The sequence below is a fragment of the Microtus oregoni genome, unplaced genomic scaffold, assembly GCF_018167655.1.
Source record: "Microtus oregoni isolate MIOR12 unplaced genomic scaffold, Mior012 000003F_ref0000135, whole genome shotgun sequence".
Classification (NCBI taxonomy): domain Eukaryota; kingdom Metazoa; phylum Chordata; class Mammalia; order Rodentia; family Cricetidae; genus Microtus; species Microtus oregoni.
The window spans coordinates 6369882-6382321 of record NW_024543062.1 but is presented as its reverse complement, the minus strand read 5'-3'; the positions used below and the strand labels follow the sequence as shown (position 1 = coordinate 6382321).

The 12440-nt window shown below is 50.2% G+C and overlaps 1 protein-coding gene across 1 annotated transcript; it reads right to left on the bottom strand.

Moving 5' to 3' along the window:
• Nucleotides 1-10870, bottom strand: Fbxo24 (F-box protein 24). Its single transcript, XM_041649175.1, has 10 exons — nt 10688-10870; nt 10330-10422; nt 10056-10239; nt 8069-8307; nt 7509-7743; nt 5569-5727; nt 4912-5033; nt 4582-4713; nt 938-1108; nt 1-363 (listed from the first exon to the last, which is right to left on the bottom strand). The coding sequence occupies exons 1-10, from the start codon at nt 10757-10759 to the stop codon at nt 1-3; spliced, it is 1770 nt and encodes a 589-aa protein (XP_041505109.1). The 5' UTR covers nt 10760-10870.
• Nucleotides 10871-12440: the final 1570 nt, after the last annotated feature.

Sequence of the window (12440 nt, the reverse complement as noted above, 5' to 3'; positions counted from 1 at the left end):
TCAGCTCTCAGGGTTTGAGGTGCCTGGGCTACTCCCAGTAGCAGCCCTCTGCAGCATGTCCAGTGCCTCCCAGAAGAAATCTTTCTGAGCGGCCATCAAGGGCATCCAGCCCACAATCTCCTTCATCTTCGCCATTCGGTCCTGCAACGTGAGGCAACTGTGGATCTGGCTGAGGTACTCCTCACAGGCCTGGGCTGTCCCCCGAGGGTCTTGGAAGGCTCCGGTCCCCTGGCTAGGTCCAGGGCTTCCCCCTACCCTGCTGGCTGGCAGGTCTCGATAGACTGGACATTGTTCGATGTCGTGGCTGGACAGCATATAGAGGCACTCTCTGGTGGAGCAGAGGGAGCAGGCACACAAGGGGACCTTAGAGGAGAGAAGGGGTGGGGCTGAGGCAGGCTTAACCCTGCCAGGGCCTTCCAGGAAGCTGGCTAAGCCTGATGCTATGTTGATCCCTCTCAGACAGGCCCTGAACCAGCAAGTGAGCTTGCTAAGTTCCAGGACCATGTGAACTTGGGTGAAACCAGCACAGGCAGCAAAGGAGAGAGCAGGGAGCTCAGGAAAGGGAGATTTCATGGTACAGGGGAAATGGAACCAATGGGTCCCTTGAGGGGTCCCAGGTGTAAATCGGGCATGGTGACACAGGAGAGCCAGGAAAGTCTAGAGTTTAAGGCAGGCCTGGGCTTCACATTGAGAATCTCCTTAAAAAGGAATCTAGTGAGATGACCAATGTTGGTGGTTACCAATGTTGAGGAAGGAGAGACCTGCCTTTCACCAGCTGTCCTCTGCCCTCCACGGGCGCACTGTGGCAAGCCTCTCCCCGACCAATTTTAAAGACTTTTTGAGAGAAGGCAGGTAAGTCCTGGCTACGGTCCTGAGGGCCACCTGGCTCTATTGCTCTGCCCTCCCTGTCCATTTGCTTGCTCTGCTCTGCTCTGACCTTGATATGCAGCTTGACGAAGGAGGCGCTCCCCTTAGGCCAGCCAGGAAGGCGGCCTCCGGCCCCACAGCCGCACCCCAGCAGCTCCTTGCTGAAATCCGAGGTCTGACTCAGCACCAAGGAATGGTTGAGGCCACACCACAGGGCGGTGGGACGGCGTAGATAATGAACCTGAGTACAGACAAACAACATGGCCAGGGGCTTTAAGGTAGGAAAGTTGACTAGAGGCTTGGGGCAGACTGCTGAAGAAAAGAGGGTCCTGTACCTGCTCTACAAACTGGCAGCTTTCGGTCCCCCTTCCTGTGCCCACAGAGCCCCCAAAGACTCCCCAAAGACATGGGTTCTGGTCCTTGGTAAAAACTTCTTGTCTTGCTGCTCATGAAATATGCTCTTCCTTAAGGACAAGACCTGCTTCTGGCTTCCCCAGGTACCTGCACACATGTTTGTATGGACACACATGTGCATTCTTGCACGTGCAATACACACACAGTAAAAAAAAAAATCTTTAATTACAAAAAGCCAACAAGTAACACTTAAAAAGTCAGCCAGGCACAGGAAAGCAAGGGGATTAAAGTGAGTTCCAGTTCAATCCAGGCTACATGGTGAGAGTTTGTCTCAAAAAACTATTTTTTGTTTGTTCGGTTTTTATTGCATTTGTTCGTGTGTGATGCAGTGTGCACAGCACTCATGTGAAGGTCACCGATCAGTTCTGAGATCCGCATATTCGCATATTCTCACGGTCCACCCTGTGGGTCCCTGGGACTGAACTCAGATCAACCGGCTTGGTAGCAGTGCTGAGCCATTTCCAGGTCTCTTTATTTTGGGAAAGGCTCATGTGGTGGTTTGAATGAGAATGGCCTCCACAGGCTTATAATCTGAAGGCTTGGTCTCCAGGGAGTGGGACTGTTTGAGAGGGATTAAAGGATTAAAAGGGGTGGCCTTAAGCCGGGCGATGGTGGCACACGCCTTTAATCCCAGCACTTGGGAGGCAGAGGCAGGCGGATCTCTGTGAGTTCGAGACCAGCCTGGTCTATAGAGCTAGTTCCAGGACAGGCTCCAAAGCCACAGAGAAACCCTGTCTCGAAAACCCAAAAAAAAATAAAAATAAAAAATAAAATAAAATAAAAGGGATGGCCTTGGAGGAAGTGTGTTGCTGAGGGTGGGCTTTGAAGTTTCAAAAGTCCCTGCCAGGCCTATTCTCTCCTCTCTCTCTCTCTCTCTCTCTCTCTCTTCCTGCTGCTTGTGGATCAGGATGTAAAGCTCTCAGCTGCTGCTCCAGCACCATGCCTGTTTGCTTCCCACCATGATGGTCATGGACTAGTCCTCCAAAACTGTAGACAAACTCCCAATTAAATACGTTCTTGTTTAAGAGTTGCCTTGGTCTGGGTGGTGGTGGCCATGCCTTTAATCCCAGCACTTGAGCCGGGCTGTGGTGGTACATGCCTTTAATCCCAGCATTTGGGAGGCAGAGGCAGGCGGATCTCTGTGAGTTCAAGACCAGCCTGGTCTACAAGAGCTAGTTCCAGGACAGGCTCCAAAACCACAGAGAAGCTACAGAGAAACCCTGTCTCAAAAAAACAAAAAAAAAAAAAAACAACAACAACAAAAAAAAAACCCCAAAACCAAAAACCAAAACCACAGAGAAACCCTGTCTCAAAAAACCAAAAAAAAAAAAAAATCCCAGCACTTGGGAGGCAGAGGCAGTCAGATCTCTGAGTTCGAGGCTAGCCTGGTCTACAGAGCAAGTTTCAGGATAGTCCCAGGCTACATAGAGAAACCTTGTCTTGAAAAACCAAAAACAACAACAACCACAAAAAAAGTTGTCTTAGTCATGGTGTCTCTTCACAGCAACAGAACAGTAACTGAGACAGGATACATGTAACTTAAGCTTGCCTAGAACTCACTGTGCAGCTGAGAAGGATCTTCAACTTTCTTTTAAAAGATTTATATATTTGATGTGCATTGGTGTTTTAACTACGTGTTTATCTGTGTGAGGGTATCAGATCCCTTAGAACTGGAGTTACAGACAAGTGTGAACTGCTATGTGGGTGCTGGGAATTGAACTTGGGTCCTCTGGAAGAACAGCCAGTGCTCTTACCCACTGAACCATCTCTCCAGCCCTGATCTTCAACTTCTGATCCTCCTTTCCAAACATCTGGGATGAAACTCAGACTCCCACGCATGCTAGACAAGCATTCTACCAACTCAAGGACATCTCTTTTCATTCCTCTGTGACAGTGATGGATAGATATTGCCTATATCTTCCTCTCAGTCCCTGGTTGGTTTGTTTTTGTTTTGTGTGTCTGTGGTTTCATTGTGTAGCCCTGGCTGGCCTGGAACTTGCTCTATTCTGCCTCCTCCTCTTTCTGGTCTACTTTTTTTTTTCTACTAGGGATTCAATTTAGGATCTTGTACGTGCTAGGCAAATGCTCTACTGGGATACATCTAGTCCATCTGGCCAGTCTTTTTGAGACAGGGTTTCTCTGTAGCTTTGGAGCCTGTCCTGGAACTTGTTCTGTTGATTAGGCTGCCTCGAACTCACAGAGATCTGGCCATCTCTGCTTCCCAAGTGCTAGGATTAAAGGCATGTGCCACTGTGTGTGTGTATGTGTGTGTGTGTGTGTGTGTATTATGTGCATTGGTGTAAAGGTGTCAGATCCCTAGGAACTGGAGTCACAGACAGTTGTGAGTCACCATGTGGGTGCTGGGAATTGAACCCAGGCCCTCTGGAAAAGCAGTCAGTGCTCTTAACCGCTGGGCCATCTCTCCAGCCCTTCTGGGCAGTCTTTTTACTGTCTCATGTGTGAGTCTCATCACTGCCCTCTCCTCATTGCATGGAATGCCTTTCCCTATCCTCACCTGAATCCTCTCAAACCCATAGGCCCTGTTACCATACTACCTTTAAAAAAAAATGTATGTAGGGCTGGAGAGATGGCTCAGAGGTTAAGAGCATTGACTGCTCTTCCAAAGGTCCTGAGTTCAATTCCCAGCAACCACATGGTGGCTCACAACCATCTGTAATGAGGTCTGGTGCCCTCTTCTGGCCTGCAGTCATACACACAGACAGAATATTGTGTACACAATAAATAAATAAATATTTTAAAAAATGTATGTATTTAGCGAATGTGCATTCATGCACGTGGCTATCGAGGCCAGAGGTCAATGGTAACTATCTTCCTCACGTGCCTTCTGCCTTATTTGCTTGTTTGAGGCAGGGCCTTCGCACTGCACTGGAGCTCACCAACTGACTAGAGCCTTAGGCCTCCTCCTCCAGTGCTGGCATCATAGGCACTCACAGATTTTACATGGGTGTTGGGGATCTGGACTTGGGTCTTCATGCTCACATTACAAGCATTTTGTTCTTTGAGCCCTCTTCTCAGGCTGCATCTCCTTTTCTAGGACTTCAACACACTCAGGTCCCTAGCCCACTCCATCACTGAATCACTTCTGCACACACAGTGTGCATTGCACAGAACAAACCTCTGTGACCAGCCCTGGGGAAGACCTGCAGCAGCAGCACAGGTGTTATATATGAAGGGCTTAGCCTTGCCTAGGGGAGCAGAAAGTGCTCCCTAGGAAATATGGAAAAGTAGCTAGGTGCTGGGTTAGGAGACTGGATGAGCGTTGCCAGGAAACAATCTCACCTGTGTGGGTTCCCCTCGGTCCATTTTGTCTCCTGTTCCCAACTGCCCATATCTGTTATTTCCCTGCATAAAGATCCGGCCAAACTCATCCACCAGGCCAAGATGGTTGTAGCCAAGAGCACAGAATAGGACCTAGGGAGGTTAGGACAGCAAGAGCATGGGAGAACATTGTCCCCAGGAAACTCAGCTCCAGGATTGCCCCCAACTGATCCCATCTGCCATCTCCCCGAATCCCTCTGTTCCACCCAGATCTGTTCCTCCAACCCGCAGAGCCCAGCCCTCCTCTCTGCACCATGCTAACTGCCCGCCATCCTCCGTACCCCATCCTACCTTGGCAGGCAGGGAGAGAGCAAGCGGCATCTGGTGGTCCAGAGGGTCAAAGGCTTGAAGGGTCCCAAAGAGATCACGATACACCCCTGGGGTATGCACCTCAAAATACACTCCCCCCTGGTCTGGGGGGTCGGGAGCCCTCAGCTCAGCAGCTTTGGGCACCCATTTCCGAGGGATAAGACCCCTCTAGAGACTGCAGGGAGTCTCATACAATCAGCACACCAAACATATTCACCAGCATGCCTAAGCAGTGTCAGTGTGTGGAGGGATCTGCCCAAGATTGCTGTCTTGAGAGAGAGAAATATAGTTGTTCTTCTTTTTTAAAAAAATTTTTTCAGTGTCTCTCCCTGTGTGTGTGATATGTGATGTATGTGTATAAGTATTGGCATGTATGTACCACAGCATGTATATCAAAGCCAGAGGGCAACTTCAGGTCTGTGCCTTCTGTCTTGTTTGAGGTAGGGTCTCCTGCTGTTTTGATGCCAGACTGGCTGGCCCAGTTTACAGGGAATCGCCTTCTCTGCCTTTGGGACTACAGACGTGCTACTTGGCCCACCTCTGTGTGGGCTCTGGAGACTTGAACTTATTATTCTCAGCCTTAGATGACCAGCACGTGTACCCATGGAGCCATCTCCCTCACCATGGGATGTTTCTTACCCGTGATATAGAGAGTGCTGCTCTGGTTGGAAGCCATGCAGGCCACACGAAGGTGAGGCAGGCATCGAGACATCTTTCTGAGGGCCAACTGTACTGTGTAGGAGCGTGGCTGGTCCAGCTGGGTCTCATTCACTACCAAGGAGTAGATCTTTCCTTCCTCTGGGGATATGAAGGGAGGCATGTAATTCCACAGAGGAAGCGATTTGTCAATACCCAGATTAACACCCATGGGACACTCAACAGAAACAGCCAGTGCTCTAGAACCGCAGGAAGAAGGGGAGAGGCCCGATGAGATGGCTCCGTGGGTAAAAGCACAGTTCTGCGAGCCTGACAGCCTGACTCTAACTACTGAAACCGTGCTAGGAGAGAAAGTGACTCCTGAAAGTTGACCTCCACATGTGCATGCCATACGCACACACACGCAAACACACGCACACAAGCACACACATATACGAGGGAGAGGGAAATAAAGTATGGTGACATGCTTGGGAGGCAGAGGCAGGCAGACGTCTACATAGTAAGTTCCAGGCCAGCCAGGACTGACCTACGTAGTGAGGCTCTGTCTCAACAACAAAAATAAAATAAGAAGAAAAGAGCCAGGAGGAGGAGGAGGCTCATGCCCAGAGTCAGGCAGATCTCTGGGTTCGAGGCCAGCCTAGTCTACAGAGCAAGTTCCAGGATAGCCAGGACTACACAAAGAAACCCTGACTCAAAGATTTAAAAGGAAGAAAGAAAGAAAAGGGAGAGAGAAAGAAAGAAAGAGAAAGAAAGAAAGAAAGAAAGAAAGAAAATGGTTTCCAGCCCCCAACATTCAACCCTTAAAACAAAACAGGGAGGTCTAGCGGAGAGCAAACCTAGTGATTAGATGTTGCAGACTCTTAATTTGGTGTTGGGAAGAATGAAGCCTGGGCATTTAGGTTTCTGCCTGGCATTCGGAAGTCCACAGGCTCTCAATCTTAAGGAGAGTGCAATCAACTATGGAGGACACTGGGAGAGTGGGGAGGAGGCAACTCGGGGTATAAAGTGAAGTACCTGCACGGAGGTTAGGAGGGGGATCAGGCTTTCCCTGGAGCGGTGCTCTCCAGAGGCTCATATACCACACCGCGTATGCAGGCAGGAGGCAGAGGCCTGCCTTGGGCGTTGGTACTTACCAACTCCCTTGTTTGAGTTAGAGCCTCACCATTATCACTACCATGCCGGAGTCTCCTGTCTTCTCCTTGAATCTCATCATATGAATGCTAGGATTACCAACCCGCACGCCCACGTCTGGCCTTTATGTTGGCTCTGGGAATCCAAGCTCACATCCTCATGCTTGTTGCAAGTCTTTTACCCGCTGTACCATCTTCTCTGCACTCTGGTTTTCTTTTTCTTTTTCTTTTCTTTTTTTTTTTTTTAAAGATTTATTTATTTATTATGTACACAGTGATCATCCTCCATGTATGCCCGCAGGCCAGAAGAGGGCACCAGCTCCTATTACAGATGGCCGTGAGCCACCATGTGGTTGCTGGGAATTGAACTCAGGACCTCCGGAAGAGCAGTCAGTGCTCTTAACCTCTGAGCCATCTCTCCAGCCCTGGTTTTATTTTTCAAACAGGATCTCATGGAGTCTGGCCTCAAACTCTCTATGTATCTTAGGAATAACCCTGAACGCAGGATTCTCCTGCCTCTACCTTCCAGATACTGGGAGTATAGGCATAGACCACTACACCTACTTTATATGGTGCTGGGAGTTGACCCTGGTGCTTCATGTAGATTGACCCACACCCTCCAGCCTGAGAAGGAACTTTATCTGAAATTCTATGCAGAATTCTAGAACTTTGGGGGTTCAGAGCTGGAGCAGGAGGAAGGTAGAACCCTCTCGTAACAGACTCCTCTCTTCCTCTCCCCTGGCGCAGATCCTGAAGAATCTGCTAGATATTTGCAAACTCTGTAGGCCACACCTGTGAGGAGCAGCAGAGCCCGCTGGGTCTCCTGGCCAACCAGCACGATCTGCTTGAAGCTCATGGAATGGTGAAAGGTCATCTTGAAGACCCGCTGCCCACTGGACTGCAGATAGACCTCCACACAGTCACAGGTCTGGCTGCCAGTGGTGCCCACCACTGCTGGCTGCTCCCGAGTGGCCAAGACGTAGAGGTATTTACGGTAAACTGTGTCACATCTTGGGTCAGAGGCGAACTGTGGAACAAGATGAGGCTGTCTGGGATCTAGCGATCCGAATGGGCTAAGGCTAAAGTGAGTGGATCATGGGGTGGGAAATGAGACGATTGGGTCCAGGGCTAAGAAATGAGAGGCTGGTTTTGGATTAGTGATCTAACTCAGTGATAGAATGTTTGCCTAGCTTGTAGGAGGTCCTGGGTTCAATTCCCAGCACCAAAAAACAAACAAACAAACAAAAACCAAGTAAATTACGGATAAATGGATTGCTTTTAGGCTCCTCTAAGGGAGAGGCCACTCAGGACCACTGAGGTGGGTTCTCAGCACCCAGAATTCCCCTACTCACATCCTTAGCGCCTCGACACAACACCACATAGCGGCAGGCCCGCTTCCACTGGATCTGGCCAAGGGTAGAAGACACTAGAGCATTTTTGAGGAAGAAGAGGGTCCCCACATAGTCGAGAATGAACACATGGTCCTTTGTGGGTAAGAAGCGGCGGTAGCCATGGGCTAGCATGGGGGCCACACTCTTGCTGAGACATCGGCGGCGTCCTCCGAATGCCTGGAAGTACAGGCCCTTTGTATCTGAGGATCAGAAGGAATTGGTTTCAAGGCTGAGGCGACAGGAGTGGGAAGAGTCAGGGCGAGGGTGAGCTTGACTGGTCTTTCCCAGACACCCTGGTATTTATCTTTTTCCATCCCCAGGACTAGGGATCAGACTCCTTCCTGGGGTGACACAGAAACCTTGGTTTATGCCCAACATCTGTCCCACTGTGTCCCAGGGGCACATGTGTGCGTCTCAGGAGCATTTCAGTGCCATCTTGTACCAGACACTGGGGAGTCTGAGGACAGACACAGACGTGGTGCAGAAAGGAGAGGGGAAGGGATGGCCAAGGCAGGCCAGGCATCTCCTGTCTTCTCTGCTGAGACCGTTTCCCTAAACTCTATGTATGTGTGAAAGAAGTCACTAGGTAGCGCCTTTCTGAAGTGGAGCATTCGGGTGACTGTGTCCCTCAGGGACACTGGCTGTCATCACGCAGGAGCTGGCGCTGCTACCATCTCACAGTAAATAGGACAGCCACTACAACAAAGAACCATTTCATCTCTGGCTGGGGGATGGCTCAGTGCTTAAGTTCTTGAAACGTGAGGACCAGGGTTGAGGCATAAATATTGGGTGGGCTTCTTGGCCTGTCTGTAATTCTGGCCTTGGAAGTGGGAGATGGGATCCTCGGAGCAAGCAAGCTAGTGAGACTTCTGGGCTTGACTGAGAGACTCTGCTTCACAGAGTACAGGGGGGGGGGGGGGGCTGGCGATGATTCCTGATACTAACCTTGGTCTTGTCATGCAGATACCTAATGTGTACATGTTCATACACATGCAAACATGCATACTTATAGACACACACACCATACACAACCATGAAAAAAAAAGAATTACTTCATCTCTACTTTCACAGGGTGACAAAAAGCTGGGAGATGACTTCATGTGTAAAGTATCTGCTGTGTAAGCATGAGGACCTGAATTCAGAGCCCCGACACCCGTGTAAAAGCTGGTATGGATATTTTTAACGCTAGCATGTGCTGGTTTGGGGAAGGGGAGCAGGGGAAGGCAGAGACAGAAGGATCCCTGGGGCTTGCTGGCCACCTGGTCTAGCCATGGCAAGCTCCAGGTTTCAGTGAGAGACTGTTTAAAAAGTAAGGCAGGGCTAGAGACAGCTCAGTAGTTCAGAGCACTGGCTGCTCTTTCAGAGAGAAGACCTGGGTTTGATTCCCAGTATCCACGTGGCAGTCCAGGTCCAGATGATCTGATGCCCCCTTCTGGCATACACAGGCACTGCATGCATGTTGTGCATAGATATACATGCAGGCAAAACACCTATACATATAAAATAAAAATAAATATTAAAAAAAATTAGGTGGAGAGGGATAGAGGAAGACAACCAGTGTCAACCTCTGGCTTTCACATGTGAGTGCACTAGCTGGTGCAACACACACACATAACACATTGCAAAAGCTGACAAAAGTTAACTCTGATTCAAAGAGGGAGAAACTCCAGGTCTGGGGAGTAGGGGCTTCTCTAGGGTAAGCTCTGGAAGCCTTGGTGCATGCAGGGAGACCTGGCTGAATGGCATTAGAGTTGTGAACCGGATGTCTGCCAGCGGTGGCCAGAGAACCTGGGGGATGCACTCCATGGAGTGTGTTTGAGTGTAACAAGATTCTTCTAGAGAAAAGGTGGCCAGGGGGTGCGGAGATCACCAGGCAACTTGACCGAGAAGGAAGTTCCCAGAATAAGGAAGGGCAGAGGCAAGGAGAAGTTACTGAGGGGAAGTGTACAGTTAAGAATGGCAGCTCTCTTCCAGGGCCGGGCACCACAGCCATGGTCACGGATGCGTGGACTGAGCCTGCGAGAGATGCGTCTCCACACGCCCTCAGCATCACACACTTCATGGAAGTAGTGGCAGGTTTGGCCTAGGGCGACCACATCTTTGACGGGGAGGAAGGAGGCGATGTGCTCCACCTGCAGAGGAGCAGGAGGGAGGAGGTGGGGGAATCACAGGCTGCCCCTCAGACCCGCATTCACAATCCTCGCCAAACCCCAAAGACTCACCAGCTCTGGGGGGAACAGCTGGACAGAAATAGGGTTCCCTCCCTCCTTTTCATTCCCAGCCTCCAAACCACCTGAGGGGCAGCTACGCTTCACCTGCCGGAGGAGAAAGGGGAGAAAAGGGGTTCTGGGGAGGCCACACCTGTCTGTCTTCTCTGCTGTCAAACTGTTGTTGTGTTTCTGTAAACTCCACCTTGGGGCTCATCCGACTCTGTCTCTATGCTAGCAAACCCAGCCATCCCTTCTCTCTCCAGGACCTCGGCCATCACCCCTCCCTTGTCTGCCTTGGTCCTTGACCTGTCCCCGGATTTCTTGCAGCCAGGAGACTCCCTGCCCTTCCCTTGCCTTGCCACCCCCTCACCCTGAGCCCCTCTTCCTGTCTGCACAGCCTGGTCAATTTTTGCAGCTTCTGTCTCCGGCTTCTCCTCACCATCCTGACTGTCCCCTCCCTGCTCCTGCCCTCATCTCTCCAGGCCCCTTGGCTCCCCAGGCCCTAGGCCCCTGTCCTCGCTGCCTTTCCCACACCATGTCCCCAGGCACATAAAACCTTTTTGTGACCTCACTGTCCAGCGACTGTGACCTACTTTCCTTAACTTGACCCCAGAGCTATCTTCTGGGTTCTGGCTCAGAGCTAGTCACCAGGCGGCTCAAGGGATAATATGTTTTACTGCAGACAGAGAGAGTGAACTATCGGCAGATGGTAAGTCCTTCTCTCTTCGGAAGTAGTAGTGGATTTTCCTCACTTTTAACTCTGAAGAGAAAAACGGGGCCTCCTGAGTAGTCCTCGGTCTGCAGGGATTTGTATCTCAAGAGTACAAAGTCAGAAAAGGAAAAAAAGTATAGGGCTAGATGGAAGCTCAGTTGGTAGAGTGCTTGCCTGTCATGCATGAAGCCCTGGGTTTGATCCCCGGCACCAGAGAAAAGCCAAAATGGTGGTGCACACTTGCAATCCCAACACTTGGGACGTGGAGACAGGAGGGCGAGAAAGGAACCCAAGGCCATTGTTGGCTACATAATGCCTTACATGACTGCATTACATGAGTCATTGTCTCAGAAAAAAAAAAAAAAAGATCAGCAGACAATGGCAGTGGAGCAAAGGGGGTCCTGATCTAACATCACAAAAGTTAGACGCCAGTGAGAACTGAAGGCAGCTTCTTTGCAGTATCATAGAAAACAAGTCCCGAATCTCATGCTGCTTCCTGGGGACGGGTGGCATCATCACATGTGCAAAGGGCAAGCTATTATGGTGGCGGCAAGGGCGGACTTTTCCTGGAGTTTAGGGCATCTTCTAGAGCCTAGGCGCGTAGCTTTTTCTGCGGAGTTACTTTGTCCCGGGGAAAGAGCAGAGGAGGTTGCACGTGACAGGCAGGGGAAGGGCTACAACAATAAATGTAAGACTATGGCTTTGCCAGGAGCGCAAAGGGATTGAATCCTGTTAGAAAGCTCAGTGCATATGTGCCCAGCAGGTTCCTTCATTGGCCACTCTAGCCAGATGTTCAAAACCATCTCCATTATCTGTGGTAACTAGGAAATGAGTTCATGTGTAGGCATCTGCTTAACTTGTGCATGGCCTTGGATTCCAATACCAGCATTTTTTCTTCAGTGTGTGCGGGGTTAAAACAATTTCTCTTGTAGCCCTGGCCTGGAATTCGCTCTGTAGACCAGGCTGGCCTCAAACCCACAGAGATCCACCTGCCTCTGCCTCCCCAGTGCTGGGATTAAAGGCACAGGTCATCATGTCCAGCTTTTATTTAAACATTTACTTTGTAAAAAGATTGTGTGTGTGTGTGTGTGTGTGTGTGTTTGCCTATATGTATGTGTGCCATGTACATTCCTGGATCCCATGGAACTGGGAGTTTCTATTGGTTATAAGGTACCACATGAGCGCTGGGAACAAAGCCTGGGTCCTCTGCACGATTGGCAAGTGCTCATAGCCTCTGAGCCAACTTTCTCTCCAGCCCCCGAAAATTTCATTCCTTTGTAATTGTGTATGTGTGGAGGAATGTGAGCACAGTGCCTGTGGTAGCCAGGGGAGAGCACTGGACCCCGCCCCCCAGCTGGAGATGCAGGCTACTGTGAGCCGCTGTATTGGTGCTTCAAACAGAACTAGAGTC